Raw genomic sequence first — 15,979 nt, 5'->3', positions numbered from 1 at the left:
CAGATGTTTTCCTTGCCCCCTTTGACCAGGCTTTCCTCAAGCAGGGGATATGGCCCAAGTGATTGAAACACAATTTACCTGGAACTGGGATTTTCTTGTAAAATAAGGCAGCAGAAATCACCACACATGTCCATGAGCTCCTGCCTCTACACTGGCAGGTGGCTCCTTGTTGCTTTGTTAAACCTCCAGCATTTGTAAGCATTGGGGTATTTATGTTGACTGTGACACACTACCACTCAGATCTCCTGTATTAGGGTTGCATTGTTTTTTATGTGAAATATTGCAGCAGCTAATTGCAATTACCAGAAAGCATATACAAGAGAGCTTGTTGATTGCCAGTAGACAAAGACACTTTGGAAATCTTGGATTTTGCTATAGATGAAAGCCTGTAAATTTTAAAATAGAAACCACGTTATCATTTACAATTTCCGTTTGCGAACAAATTCTGCTAAACAAAATTGGCGGCTGATTAAGTAAACATTTATACATAAATAAAACAGTGAAGATCTCTTCAGTTGTTGAGATGCAGCCAGTTCAGTCTTGTAAATAATACAGTGATGAATTCTGGCGTTACAGTGCATGATAAAGCTACCTAGCCTCAAAGTCTTAGGCAAACTAATCCATACGCATGAATCAATCAGTTCATTTCAGTCATACCAGCGTTATATAAATGTCACCAAAATCAATGCCTGAAAGATATAACAGATTAATAAGTCCTCATGCGGTACATCTAACTGGGATGCAAACCTACAGCAGATAACTTCACGCTGAACACAGCCATACAACTAGTTTGAATAAGTCATTTTAATAGAAAACTCAAGGGCAGGCCTGTAATGAGCAGGCGTAGATGAGAAAAATCTGGTGCATTATTAATTTCAGACAATGCTGAGTTCTTTTTCATAATGTACATTTTATTAATGCTTTCTGTGATAGCTTTTCATACCGGTTCACCACCAGGAGTACAGTAATTACAATGTATTAAGATTCATTCCATGCCTGAGGAGTAAGGAAGTCCAGTTACGATATGGAAAGCGAGTGAAATGTCAATCAGTATTGACTCAGGGTTGGATTAAATCAAAACTCTGCCAGGTGGGTTTGGTAACAGCACCTCCCACACGCAATTTTCACTGATTATCTGCCTCCCCCTCCTCACTGCTCATCTCCACGTGTGACCTGTGTGCCATCAATATGGATGCAGTGGATGGGATTCATCATTTTTATGAAGACTTGGGGTTGGTCTGGCTCATCTTCACAACTGTCAGTTGTGGGGTGTCAGCCTCTTTTAGGGTTGGAGAGAGAGAGAAACTTTGAAAGTTGTTGTAAATGCCTCCTAACTTCTAGACATAAAGGCAAGGGTTTAAGGTACAGGATGATGGGATTGTCTGGGAAGAGGAACTAGTAGTAAGTGCTCCAATGAAAAAAAATCCCCCACTCAACCCAACTAGGGGAGTTCTGCTTTCCTGCAATCTAATAAAACCAGGGAATGTCTTCTTTCCTGTAATTGCTGCCCCTAAGTTTTCCCCATGCTGCACCTCAAACCTCCCCAGGGTCAGGAAGCCTTGGGTTCAGGATTTAGCATTGCCCTTTGGGGCCCTAGAAACCATAAGAATGGTTTCTATATTTCCTCATATCTGTGAAAGATTGTGAACTTTCAAACATTTTGGAGTTACTTGTTTTGCTTAATACACTGGCTGACTTTCAGCACATTTCCAGCACAAAGTCAGGGTGTGTTACTCGTATCTTTCACTATTTTTCTCCCTGGAAAAAAGATTAACAGCCTTCACTGGGGAGGAAACCACATCCCCAAGATGATGGTCACCTTGCCTGGGGACACTATACAAGGCCGGAGAAGTGGGCAAAGGAAGAGGTGTCCACATGTGGCAGATGAAAGCACAGTGCCTCCCATGCACTGGTTTGATAAATTAAAAAATGTCCTGATAAATATATAAATCACTTGGCACTGGCAGTTGTTAGGTGTTAATGGTAACACACACAGCTGGATTGACAGGAGGTATTCAAGTATTCAAGTGGAAAAGACTCCCTGCAGCTCACCTTGGACCACTGCAAGCAAATTACCACTCTAGATGCCCACACCCCTCAGGAATTTGAGGCAGCTTCCAATTTCTGTTGATTGCCCACTTCCCATTCCTTGCAAAGCAAAAGGGGCTTTGGCCCCAGTGCTCTGCTAAATAGTGCAACAGTTGTTTCAAGCTATCTGGCTTTTTCATGGGGAAGACACTTCACCTTGGTGCTGCTTTCCTGCAAAATGCTAAGCTGAAGAGAGACTTCTATGTCCAGAGAAAGTTATTGGGGGTAACTTTCAAAAATATAATATATGGGCTTTTTCCTAATTTCAATTTCTCATTTCATTCTCTTTTCCTAATTTCCCTGCACTGCATGAATCTAGTTAGACTCAGAGTAAATAAGGCATAAGTAAGCTTTGGGTGGTGAATGATGAAAGGGAAACCCCAAAGCTCCTGTCCAACTTCCAGGAGGAACCATCCTGCCAGCGCCACAGCAGGGGACAGTGGATGACAACTCAATGCAGAGCAGAGGTTCATCAGCTCTCACTCAGCCAACACCATCCCCCTGCCTGCCAAGCCTCATTCCCTGGAGAGGTGTGGACACTACTCTGCACTCCTGCTACTGAAGCTGGACCTAGCAGCGTTACTTACGACTCCTGGAATGTGTTTGGGTGGATAAAGGGCAGTACAACACACACATCCATGTTCTCTCCTCTCTCATGGACACAGCTACACAGACACAGGGACCTGCAGTGGCTGGCAGCCCCCCGAACCAGACACAGCCTTGCACACACGTTTGCACAGACAGAGAACTGCACAGACAGGCACTGGCTGACATGAACACAGAACATGTCTAGGCATGCCTCCATTTACCCAGCTGAACAGGTGGCACAAAGCCATTAATAAGCCTTCAGGGTTTGTTTTTTTTCCTTTTTTCCTTTTTTTTTTAACTAATGCTAAAAGCCTGGGGATCACCACGCTGATGGGGTTTGCATCCCTCTGATGAATTCTGCCCATCCCACCCTCCCCCCTCCCACAACTGCACCAAGCAGTCCAAGTCCTCTGTGGGCTGTAGCTGATTATTTACATCAGCGGAGACCATGGGACCGATGAGTTCACCCTGGTGACAGGGACTAGGGAGAAATGTCTGCTGAATCCTCTGCTGGACAGGTCTATCCTCCTTCAGGTGTCTCCTGCAGTGATGGCAGAGCTTGGCTGCGAGAGCCTGTGCCAGTCTCCAGCAGGCAGATCCCGTGGGTTCCCATATATCCATCCCCAGCTGAGCTGATTGAGAAACGCTATCTTCAAGATACTAAGGCTCTTTTTTTTTTTTTTCCTCAAAAAAATATTTCTATTTACACAAGACAATAAAATCTGAGCAGCTTTCCCCCGAGAAGCTTTGGCCAAGTGGAGCTGCTGCTGGACACATGCGTCGGCCCCTATTTACAAGCAACAGCTTCGCTTGACAGTACTCTGCTGGCACGTTCAGCTTCTCCTGATGTAAGAACTACTTCTCTGTCCCTCTGGTCCATCCCTTGTTGGCTCTTCGCACTGACAGGTCTGTATTTACAACAGCAACCTGGATTCGGCAGGTTCTCCTTTATACAGCCCAGCCTGAGGGCATGGAGAGAGGCTCAGGATGGTGGATCAACCACGCTCGGCCATTTTTAAAGTGTTATCAAGTCGCAAAGTCAATGTTCGGAGCAGGTGAAACTAATTTCTTATTACAAAAGACAATTTTCACCTGCTCTGCTCATCTTCAAAAAAGAGACGAGCGGCCAAACACCGAGGGCACATCCCAGGGTGCTGCCATGCAGTGGGAATCTCAGCTGGGCTGCTCTCTCCTTGGGGATGCGAGGGTTTGCTGAGGGTTTGGTCGAGGCCAGCTTCTCCAGCCTCTCCTGTAGCGTGATCCCAAGTGAGGGACGGGTGGGCTGAGGCACAGAGGAGCTGAGGTGGTGCACTGGCACGGGCTGGCCGGGGCAGGCTCAGGGTCCCCAGGTGCTAGATGACACTGTCCTCCATGGTGACTCGCCTGAAGACCGGCTCCTGCTTGGGCGTCCTTACGCCTTCTGTGAAAAACAAGGGGAGAGCAGGTAAATCCCCGGAGCAGGACCCTGCAACCAAGAACAACTATTTTCAAGATCATTTCCATCCCCAGACAAAGCAGAGGATGCCTTGCTTGCCTTGAAAAGGAAGGCTTGCTCGGGGAAGTGAGTGCATTTATGGGTGAGCATCCCATTACAAACCTCCTCCCACCCTTTTTGCTGAATTTGTATGAGCCAGTAGTTTGTTGTACAGCAGCATCAGCCACTGCTGCCCATTGCTCTGCAGAAGAAGAGTGACACTGAGGTGCCTCTTTGCTCCTCTGTGTTTTGCACATCACTGAGCTGCAGCCACCAGTTTGTGTAAACACAACAGGGCTTGTTTGAGCAAACTGCATTTTTTCTTCTGTTCCCCTCACCCCTTAATAATAAATATTCAGTATAAATGACTGCAGAGTAAACAGATTTGTTTTGATATCAGACATTATCTGAAGGGCACTTTGCATCCTGAGTGCTCTGCTTTACAGCTGCCTTTATAATCACTGCAGCCCAAGGGGGGAAAGCACCTCCTTTCACAAGCTCACGTCGGGAGGACACAGCCACATGCACTTTGGGGTGAGCTCATGCAGGCTTTTTTAAAAATAATAGTTCAGGGAGATGTTAAGGTAGGCTAATCACATTCAAAAAGAATCAAGAGTTATTCTGGAGACATTTTCTAAGCATAAATAATTTCACTCTGTTTCTCACCCTCCCAAATATATGTTGCTCTCTATGGCATCAAAGGCAAAGAGGTGGGGGCAGAACCAGCAACTTTTCAGGCATCTCCCAGCTTGGCCATTTTGGCTGATCTTTTAGGGTTTTTCTGAGGAGGAGGAGGGACTTTCATCCTTTCCTTGTTGCTCATCTATTTTTTCTTCTTTTTTTCCTAAAAAAGCATTTTCCAAAAAAAGGCATTTTCTCCTTCCATTTCCACTGCTGTTAGCTCAGTGGGCTGCTTTGCACTGCAGTACAAACTGCCAGCAGTGGAAAATGCCTGGATGCACAGTGTGTAAAGAAAATAAAAAATCCCACCTATTTAATATGTAGCACTCTTCCTGGCTGATATCAACAGCAGCTTAAGCAATGAGGCCTTTTATCTCTAAGTTTGAATAAGCAAGCAAGGAAGTGGGTGAGGGGAAGGTGACCAAAGGGCAGAGCTGAGGTGTTTGCACTGGAAAAAATAATCCTCTTCTATTTATCAGGAAGGGACCCTCTCAAAAAAAACCCAAAACAAACCCAAACCAAAAGGCTGCTTTGTGGCAAACCATTTAAATTTATATTTTTTTAAGGTGAGGAAACCAAGGCCAGAGTAGGCACCCGATAGCCACAGCAAAGATTTTAGCTTGCCTCAAATATGCCTTCCAATCACACACGGTTCTAATTCCCCATGACCTTGCACTTCTCTCCAGCTGCCTACAGAAAGCACATGAGAAACTCTTTTTGGCATACTTCAGCCAGAGGACAAAGCCTTGCCAGAAATCTGGGGCTTTTTCTTTTAATACCCCTCCCACCCAAAGTCCCTTTTTCCACACCCCCTTTGCAGCTTTTGTGCAACCAAATCCTCAGAGATGCTTGGGGCACTGTGCTTCTGCTTCCCAAGTGGAATACCCAGACATCCTCCACCCAGTTTGTTGACTGCTTGGTTGTCACCATTCATCCCCAAAGCCATTTTTCAGTGGATATTATCACAGACTCGTTCCCACTGAAAGGCGAAGCCTTTGCTGCTGGTGGGACACAAAGGCTGCAGGGCCACTGTCTGGAGTGAGGTTTTCTGCCACAGGGACCCAAATTTAACTCTGCCTGAGATGCCTCCAGGAGAAGTGGGAGAAGATAGGCTGAAAAGAGTTTTATTATTGCTGTAATTTACCCACCAAACACCCTTCTGCTGGAAATAACCTTTCCAAAGCTGTAACACAAGATGCAGTCCATTGTAAGTGGCAGTCTAAGATATTTGGTCATCTGTACAAATACTGCCAACACACCAGCTGAGGAGGTTGTGCAGCAGCTATGTTTGTGTCTTCAAAGTTGCTGTTTGGGGTTTTAAGCAGCACTGCTAAAATACCAAGCATTTGCTTCCAACACATAATAATTGCTCTGTATACCAATATTTTTTGTTTATTTATTGAGGCTTTAGCTTGGGTTTTTACATGTGTACAGTGTATTTAAGGAGTAGAAATATAAGAAAAGAAAATATGTGGAGGGTAAAGAAATGAAAAGACAGAAACTAGTTAGGATTATTTTTTTTTGTTCTTGGCATTTTCCTGAAGAGGACTATCACCATCTGTCTGGCATACCGAATACAATAAACAGTAAGCACCTGTAAAAAGCTATTTTGATGTGAAAAAGGAAGATTTCCAAGCTATCCTGGCAAGTCTTGATATTTCAGCTTTAAATAGACTGCCTCTTCTGAACTGGGATGATAAATGATCTGGTGTATGATCCATGCATCCCAAAGCCTTTGGAAGAGCAATAGTGGCCCTAAGCCAGCTACCTGTGCTGAAGGAAATGTCCCTCAGCCTAGAAAGCAGAGTGTTGCTGCCTCCCAGGGGTACTGCAGTGCCCTCCCCTGACTGTACTGCTAGTGTCCCCACCCAGGACAGTCACTGAACAACCCATGGCTGCCTTCCCTGGGAGCACTAATCACAGATTTTATCTGGCTTCAGCTTCACACTGCAGGATGTCCTCCACGCCGTTACCAGAGAGCCTGCAACAACATGACATTTATATAATGTTCATGAGCCCAGACTATTTAAACCCTAAAATATTCATTAAATGAAATTTGCATAGAGTGTAGCCGAATGCAGCAGATAGCTAAAAATAAAGTACTTTTCTTTCTAAAGGTAAGGAGGAGATCAGGGTGTGACAGATGACCAAGCTTGTGCTCTTAGGCTTTCCTGAGACAGGTTTTTAATAAGATGAGCTATCTTTCAATCTCTGTTGACTAGGCAATTCTGCAGGTATTACATTCTTCATAACCTAGTGAGATCAAGGGAACATGGGGGTGTGACAGAGAGGCCAGCTGGTCAGGGAAGGGGGATGCAGGCAATAGGGACACACGGACACAAAAGGACCCCCAGGAGCTCAGTGCCTCCCTCCATCACCACTGTTTCCCCTGGCTCTCTGAGGTATCCCACTGCTTATTACCTGGGGCGAGGGAGGAAGGAAAAAGATTGGTAAACAATTACAGATGTCAAGGAATTAAAAGCAATCAACCGGCAGAAATCAACAGGACAAAGGTGAGCACTATTGCCTACACAGTGCCTCCAAAGCTGTGATGAATACCCCCCATTCCAAGCAACCCTCCAGCCTACGTGGTCCTTCTTGGCATGTCTTTTGCTTTGTATTTCTCCTTCATGTTTCAGGGAGATCTTACAGTCTCTTCTGGCTCTTGCAGAAAATGGGTGGGAATTGCCTGCTGTAGTCAAGGTGTCCTTAAGCAGTAAATCAATGTGTCAGCTCTCTATAGGGTGGCCTGCAATGGGATTACACAGGAAAAATAACCCAGTCCTGCACAAATTAGCAGTGAGTGAAAAAAAGGGATTCATAACTCGTAAAGCATCCTAAGATGGCTTTCAGGAAAATGCAAAGCATGGAGCCTTGCACTTCTCCATCCCACTCTTCCCACCTGCAAGAAAGGCTTTCTAAAGGGGAACTCAATCAATGGATAAACATTAACAAGCCTCACTCCAAACATGCCTGGTAGCTCATGCTTCCCAAAGGTGGCCCTGTGCTTCAGAAAATGGTCTGTGTATCAGCTGATGTTCTCATCTGATCAAGCACTACCTATTTGCCTCTATTTTGTCTGTTTTCAGCTGAAAGTGGGATGCTTGTTGCACTTGAATGATGAAGCTTTAATCTTCTCCCTGTAAGCCAAATCTGGTTTGGTTTTCTTTCCTTTGTTTTGTTAAATGGAGCCCTCGAAAAGATCCCTTGAGTACATGGCTGATTATCCCCTTCAACCCAGTCTACACAGTTATGTGCCCCAAGCACGAGTATGGATTTAACATCATAATCACTACTGCATTTTCATCAAGCTTTTTTCTCACATTCTTGCCTTGGCTCAGCATTAAGAAATGCCTTAGAAGTTTTCCAGCTCTCCCTCACACCCCAGGAGCATTGCAGGCACCGAGGACTTAACAGTGAGTTGATTTTCACATGCTGCAGTCTGCACAGAAGACACTGCTGCCAGTCACATAAGAATTGTACATAGTGAGCTACTTATCAACAAGCACCAACCCTCACCATGTCCAAAATCAACTATCTGACACAACAAAATCTGCTCTCAAGGGGAAGAAAATGCCAAAAATAATCTGCGTCCTGCTCCCCTTCATAAAACATCCTCACTATATTACAGTCTTAAACCATTTTTGGCTTAATAAAATTAATAATATATATTTCCCTCTATTTTGTGATTCAGCTGTTTACTAAGCCATAAGAAGCACCAACCATGAATCCTGTGATGTCAGAGCAGCCTGGGAGCAGAAATAATCAGCTTGAAAATAAACAGCATTTTTTTGCAATCAAAGTGCTAATAGGCATGGATAGGCTGGCAAAGAGAAGGGATGGAGAAGAGGGGAAAAACAGCCTGCACACTGATAAACCTGAAATACATAAAAGGGTTGGGGAAGAATGACCACTTGTAGTAAAAGAAGGTGAAGATTTTTCAGTAGGACAAAACCATCCCATAGCAAATCCACCACTGGTTTGTTCTTGCAGTTTCAGAAACTCTGGTAAATGCCGTGTTCATCGCCTGCCTTCCACTTTATCATGATGGTATTTCCTAGGGTGTATCTCACCCTCTGCATGTACTCAATTCCACCATACCCCTGAAAAACTATTTTTTGAGTCTAATACAGTAAAAGAGCTTTTACTTTCCCCAAAATAAGAGGTACCTCAGTTATTTAAAGCCTCAGCAGCCTCTCTTGGGCTGCTAGATGAATTGCTATGACCACATGGGTGTGAATAACCTGCCACACCTGCAACAGTGGATCCACCATGCACTATCCCCTTCCATCGCTGCTGGTATGGATAATAAAATGTAACAGGGAGGCAGCATCAAGAGCAAGAGCATAACCTGGCTGGCCAGTGGCTACTCTGCTATGAAGTCAGGTGATTCTCCAATATTCCAAATGGAAATGCTCCCTTGCCGAAAACTAGACCTGGCAAGAGGCACTGCTGCGATAAGTGCATGGTCCTACATGGAGTTTCTTCCCCAAGATGTTTTGGCCAGAATGGCTGCAGGAAGGATTCAGGTGGCTTGAACCAGAAGGCAATGAATATCACCAAATACCACCACCCCTGGTTCTCTTGCCCAACCAGACTCTGCTGAGAAGCACGGAGCAGCACGGCCCCAGTGCGAGGACGGTCCCAGGATGGGGTGGAACTGCTCCACTGATCTGCTGCTGCTGCATTAATCCTCCAGCACTGGGAATATCTTCATCAACAGGTGCCTCACCCACCTGCTCCAAGCCTTTTGGCCTTTACCCAGCATGACAGGACTTGGATAGGCACAGTTTAGATGGAGGCAGCACCAAGCCCCTAAGCCCAGGTCGTGGGAGGGCTTTGTGAAAAGTCACTGAAAATTCATTACCAATCATATCCAGAGGTGGTTACTTCCCCTGACAACCTTTCCAGTCTATTTTGTGGCTTTCCGTATTCCTGATTGCACTCAAGGGATTTGAAGGGGGAGGCTGGAGGAGAGCAGTGAAGTGCCAGTGGGCCATTGGCAGAGGTGGGGCGAGAAGGACCATGTGGCCAAGGATGGTGAGGGCGCTTGGCATATGCCCGGAGCAAGAAAATAAAGAGACAGCAAACAACGACCGAGAAGGCCTAACGGGGACTTGTTTTACTCTTTGACATGCTACCAGCAGTTTTTAATCTCAGAAAACCCAAATTAAAAAAAAAGAAAAGAAGAAAATTAATAAAAGAAAAAAATTACAATGATTAAAGATATGACATGTGAAACACTATACTCAAACCATCCATGTGTCGTCGGCTACTTTATACAGTAGGCACAAAACAGACCTAGAATCACCTGCAACAAATGTCAACCAGTGCTGTTCTTGCCCCTAAACAAGTACCACCAGCCTGATTTTTCTAGACAGCCACAGCTGCATAACCTTTGTGCTTAAATTTCTCAGCTTAGGCCTCCTTTCTTCGGCATTGCTCACCCATGCTGTAAAGGAGTGGAGACTCATACTGAAGACATTAATGGAGAGAGGAACAACAACGACAAAAAAAGAGAGATTAATTGTACAGTACATACATACAGTATCTTCTAAATCGTGATCAGTTGTTTATTGGTTGGCAAACAAGCTTCACTTTTACAACAAATATTAGTAATGAGGTCATTCAACTGCTGAGACCGTACAAAATGGATCATAAATTAAAAAAAAAAAAAAAAAAAAAAGAGAAATAGAAGAAGAATTCATATTCCGTGCTGCTAATTTACCTCCAGAAAGCCTATGTTACTTAAAAATCCGGTCAAATAAATAAATTTCCTGTTAGGAAAAATAATGAACAGAGGACTTTTTTTTTCTTTTTTTTAATTAAAAATCACCGCAAAGTACTTTTTAGCTCACTACGTGTCAATCTATTTTCTTCTTAACCACTGCAGTACAAGTGCCTAAACCGAGGACCAGACTGAGCCGAGAAGGCCCTCTGCTCCTCCAGGGAAATGGCAGTCTCCTGTAGAAGCCCCACTACAACTACAAAACCTCTCCTCAGTCCCTGGATGCGACCCGAGGGCCTGGCTGAGGGGCTGTCGGCCAGAGATGCTCCACAGGATTATTGTCACCATCGGGTTGTGCACTGACAATGAGGAAGTTTGCCCTGCTCTAGTCTGCCAAAAGGTCTGCTGGCAACATGCCAGCTGAAAAAGGTTATACAGCGAGGAAATTAAAAGACTGCCTTGGCTGAAAAGAAATGGTGATGGTGCTACTAAAAATAGTCCTTAGAAAGTGATGTTTGGGGTTTTGTTTTTTTGCCCAGTGAGTTTTTTTTACTGGGATGGGAAGGGGACAGAGGGAAGGAGCAGTCGACGAGGCAAAACAAAATTAAAAAAAAAAAAAAAAAAAGGAAGGAGTTATGAAAACCCTTGCTCCTACTGGTAGACAAACTTACAAGACCAGCACAACAGAAAAAAGTTCTTATTTTTTTTCCACTACATTAACAGGGACGCAAGTTCTGGAGGAACAGAAAGCAGACTATATGTGCAATGCTAGTATCTGTACATTACATAGAAATTGTTCGCTTCTCTTTTTCTGCCATTAGTTTTTATCATCCGTTAATACAGCAAAATGTAAAATATGCCTTTAGCACAGGATTCTAGGATTCCCTTCCGTCTCATTAAATTTGTTTATGTTTTGTTTGCTCCCGCAGCAAAGGGCGCTGCAGTGAAACCAAGTTGTGAGTGACCATAACCCATGGTGTGATCTGGATTGGTAAGAAAGAGTTTTGCTAGCTTGTTTTACGCAGCGCTCCCACCTAGATGCGTCATCGCTACTAGTTTCAAATGCACATTTTTGGCCTTTTATTTTTTTTTTTTCCCTCTTAAATCAGGTCCTTGGTATTAAGAGCAACACAGCATCAAGGATTGTTTAAACAAACACGGCATAACTTGAGAAGGCCACGAAGTGTGCCGTTATCTATCTCTTTCATTAACATAATGAAGTCTGTCTGGAGGGAAGAAGGATGGGAAGATAAGGGGGGCACAGCAGTTACTGTCCTCTCCAGGCCGGCCTAAAAATTCCAGTAAAAAAAGTCTGAGAATTTCCTTTTGAACAGCATGAAGATTTAGGAGTACACACAATATTACCACTGTTTAGATTAACTCAGAACAGTAAACCGAGTGTTACGGAGAGGCTTTTAGTTGTCTCTTTGCTTAATTTTTGCTGAATCTTCTATAGACTAGTGACCAAGTGAGCGGGTCCTTTTGCATTGCCGTCCGGAGAGGTTCCCTCTTTGTTTGGCGGGACTATAAAACCATCGCTGCTGCCTCGACCTAGCTGGTAGTAAGTGTGTAGCTGATGGACGTGGTTCCTGGAGCCAAGATTGGGCATGCTTTTGTAGTAAACGTCGTCGGCATCACCACCGCCGCTTTTCGCTGGTGGAGGATCGGTCTGGGTGCTGGCGGTGACGCTTTCTGTCATGGGCATGCCAGCCAGTGCAGGCATGCTGGTGTAGAGAGAATCCCTGTTGGGTGACTGCAGGTCGTCCGTGTGCTCGTTGGTCAGCAAAGGGAAAAAGCTCTCGCTGTTGTCTTGCGGGATGCGACGCCGACTGTAGAGGTGGGGCTGGTGGTTGTCCGCCGAGTACACCCGGGGAGGCAGCAGCGGGGCGTCCGACTCCTCGTGGATGAGCTCCAGGCCCAGGCTCTCCTCGTGGGTGAAGGAGGTGGCGTCATCCAGCACGATGGCATCGTCCTCGCTCCCGCCGCCCACGCTGTTGACGAGTTTGTTCATCAAGTTGCGGCTCTGCTCGCTGGAGCGCTCATGGTTGTTCAGGTAGGAAGGGATGTAGTTGGAGGTGAGTTCCTTCAGGATCTTTTTCTCGAGGGCGTTCTCCGTGTGGTTGTACCCACGGTCAAGGATTTGCACGCAGTTGCTGAGGTACTCGCCGCTGGCGATGCTGTAGCTGTTGCCGTGATTACCATTCAGTGGTAGAGTATCCGTGACACTTGTATCCCTGGCATTGTTCAGAAGCCCCTCTGAAAAACATTACACAAGAGAGGGTGACTTGTACAAACAGGACACTCATGCGGGATGTGCACATTCAAACCCCCTTCCTAGGCTGCCGCAGCTGCCGGGACTGGGCAGCAAGGAGAGCGTTGCGGCAAAATGGGAGGGTGCAGCTTCATCTAACCAGCTGGTGGTCCAGGGCTTCCCAACAAAAAAAATGGAAAGCACTGTCAAGTGTGTGACTTGATGTGGCAACATCCAGCTGGAAGGATAACCTCTCCTGGCCAGCATTCTCCTACAGCTCTTGTACTCTATGTATTCCTGAGGGAGCTGAAAAATTCATGACCCTGGGCTGGTCACAACTGCCCTGGCCCTAGGAATTTTGGAGGAAGGGGGCAATTCCTCCCAGCTGAGGAAAAAATATTTGCAGCCCAGGCTAATCACTACCAAAACTTTGTTTGGGAGTATATCCTTTCTAGAGGAAAAAATGTCTGCTCTCCCCTTTCGCTGGGCAGGTTGTCAGGATAAAGACATAAGGACTGAATGGCAGGATTCAGGGAGTTGCAAGGGGGAGGCACAAAGTGCTTCCTGGCTCAGGATTTTCTGGAACAAGGCTAAATGCCCTACCTCTTCTGGCTTAAGGGCACAACCAAAATTATTTACTCCACACTGGCCAGGTGGGGATTTTCTAAAACAATTGATGTTGGAGGCAGCTGTTCTGGGGTCTTGTGAAGGCTTTAAAATTGCTCCTATTCCACCTGCGAAGTTAAAGCAGTGGGTTCAGCAGAGGGTACAGCAAGTACCATTACTGCCATGGTAAAGGTGGGGTCATGGGAACCTGAGAGTAGTAGCAGGGTCTCGGGGTGTCCCCGCTCTGCCTATTGCGTCTCTACAGGTGTCTCAGTGCTGACAGCATGAGGCTGGAGCTCAGCTCTTTCCCAAAGCACTACGGGAGATGGCAGAGAAGTGCTTTGAGAGCAATGCCAGCATGGGTGGGCAAGGGAGAAGAAAATCAGCCCCAGCAGTTAAGCCACCATGCTTTCTTTTTTGGGATCACTGGTCTCCTTGGAAGGAGAACAGGCATGGGGATGCATGAAATAACTTATTGACCTCTCAGCTAAGGGCTTCAGGCATTGCCAAAAACTGGCAAGCAACTCCCAGCAAGGCACAGTGGATCAGAGAAGCCATTAAACTGACAATTTCAGATGAACAGTTGCTCATACCATGCTTAGTACATGGCATGTGTACCTTCTGAAAATACAGGATTCAGTCTATATCTGCGATGGAGTAGTTGCTGTATGTCAAGGGCTGGATAGCGCTACTGAAGGCTTCTTCTTGCTTTTGAATGAAATGCCCCAAATGTGTCGGTCACCTTTTGGGTTTCTGAAGCTTAGAGGGTGCTGCTGTATCCTGGGTTCCCCAGCAAATGAGGGAGCTATGCCAAAAGATCAACTAGCCATCACAGACATAGAGCAAAGCCGTTGATTTTCACGGTGAAAGCTCTCCAACCGAGTCACGATGCTTGGGGAGAAATGAAAAGTGAGCATTTTTGGGGGAGGGCTGTATGTAATGGGTGACAGGTACAACAGCATCTGTTTGATGGTTATGCTGAGTAAGGTATGCATTGAGGCACTGAGCACTGTGCTCCTGCTGCCAATGCATAGATCTGGGGTTTGGTGCAGAAATAAAATGGGAGGCATTGCAGGTGAGAACAGAGTGGAGGCTGCAATGAAACACACCATATAAAAATGCCATGACCTCGCAAATAAAAACATGAAATTGGAGAAAAAAAAAAGCATAAAAAGCATACACAACTAAACGAGAAACTATGCTGGGTAAACGATATCACAAAAATGAGAAATAAACAAAGGAAGCATCATCTAATCTCATCTATATATATATATATGTACACATACATATATATATACATACATACATTCACACGCATACACATATATATACATGTCTATTCATAGTCTTTTGATTTCAAAACTGTGAGATTAATTTCCTTTATTAACTACATCATCTATATGTGATGCAATAAAAGTGAACTAAAAAAAATTACATTTGATATGCAATGTTTAGCTTTACTCCCATACTTGTCTCTCTGTAGGGCTCTAAACGACAGCATGAAGAAAAGGAAAGAAAAAACAACAAGTAAGCTTACAGCGACAGTAGGAGAAACATGAGTAAAAAGCAAATTGATGATATGCAGAAAAGAGAGTTAACGGAAATAATTTCCACTGCCCAGAATACATGAATTTGTTACAAGGTTTATTTCAGGTTAAAAATATTGACATTTTAGACAGAAAAAAAAATATTTTACGCGCAATAGTCAATAGTCTACATTTTTATTTAAAAAAATTATCACATTTAAACTGTTTTCCAAAGCCATTATAAAATGTTCAGCGTGCAACACAAATGAAGAAATAATGCCAGGAAATTTAAGAAAAGTCTAAAGCTGGTAACGGTCATGCTTGAAAAGACAGGCACTGTCAATGTTATTTCCAAAGTCTTAAAATGAATGGCTTTACTTACTGTTAGGTATAATAACCCCTGGTAGCTGAAACTGAATTCTGTTTCCTTGCTAAAAATGTTTTGCCGTCCATCTTTTGCAACAGTGCTTTGTAAGAGTATGACTTTGCTCATCATGGGGCTGCTGGCATTTTACAAACTTTGGCCAGTCTGATTTTTACTTTAACCAAACATATGGCAAACTACATGGACTTGGCAAAAAAAGAAACAAACAAAAAAAAAGAGGAATAGTAGTTTGAATAATGACACTGCTAAAGGAAACTATTAAGAAAGGCTTAAAACAAGAAAAGTCAGAGAATAAGATGAAGAGCCAGTGATAATGCTCAGCTTCCCACTCCTCAGCTGTCTGTTGGATTTTAAGTATACAGCTTGCTAATGGTCATTAATGCTTGTAGACACCTTCTCTCAAAATTAATTCTGACCAAAGGTGCTTTGGAGAGACTGAGCCAGCGTATGTCCCTCAGCTTCCAATGACAGTGAGCACTTGGCCCCTCACCTACCTCCTCCTCCCTCTACACTCTGTGTCCTATCAAGGAATTGCTTATGTCACTGGAATTTGGCCTTTTATGGTCTGATTCCCCACCTCTTTTCAAGGGTAATTTTTAGAACTTCCTGTCCCTGGTGATTGCCTGCCACAGATGTGGCAGCTTTGGCTTAA

At 44.6% G+C, this 15,979-nt stretch overlaps 1 protein-coding gene across 20 annotated transcripts in view; it reads right to left on the bottom strand.

The window, feature by feature from the left end:
* Positions 1-890: 890 nt before the first annotated feature.
* Positions 891-15,979, bottom strand: part of ADGRL3 (adhesion G protein-coupled receptor L3) — a 493,319-nt gene continuing 478,230 nt past the window's right edge. For 8 of the 20 annotated variants that reach the window (XM_066548022.1, XM_066548021.1, XM_066548030.1 and 5 more), the window contains 2 exons: positions 14,886-14,903; positions 11,237-12,815 (listed from right to left, as the gene is read on the bottom strand). In XM_066548022.1, the coding sequence (XP_066404119.1) occupies positions 12,010-12,815; positions 14,886-14,903 (824 nt within the window). In that variant the 3' untranslated portion in view covers positions 11,237-12,009. Of the gene's footprint in view, positions 4,097-11,236; positions 12,816-14,851; positions 14,904-15,979 lie in introns of those variants that run through there. The other 12 variants (XM_066548024.1, XM_066548032.1, XM_066548028.1 and 9 more) reach the window with 3 other exon arrangements.

The sequence above is a fragment of the Molothrus aeneus genome, chromosome 4 (genome assembly GCF_037042795.1).
Source record: "Molothrus aeneus isolate 106 chromosome 4, BPBGC_Maene_1.0, whole genome shotgun sequence".
Classification (NCBI taxonomy): Eukaryota; Metazoa; Chordata; class Aves; order Passeriformes; family Icteridae; genus Molothrus; species Molothrus aeneus.
Note: the sequence above shows the minus strand (reverse complement) of the source record. Positions and strands in the feature narration are given on the sequence as shown.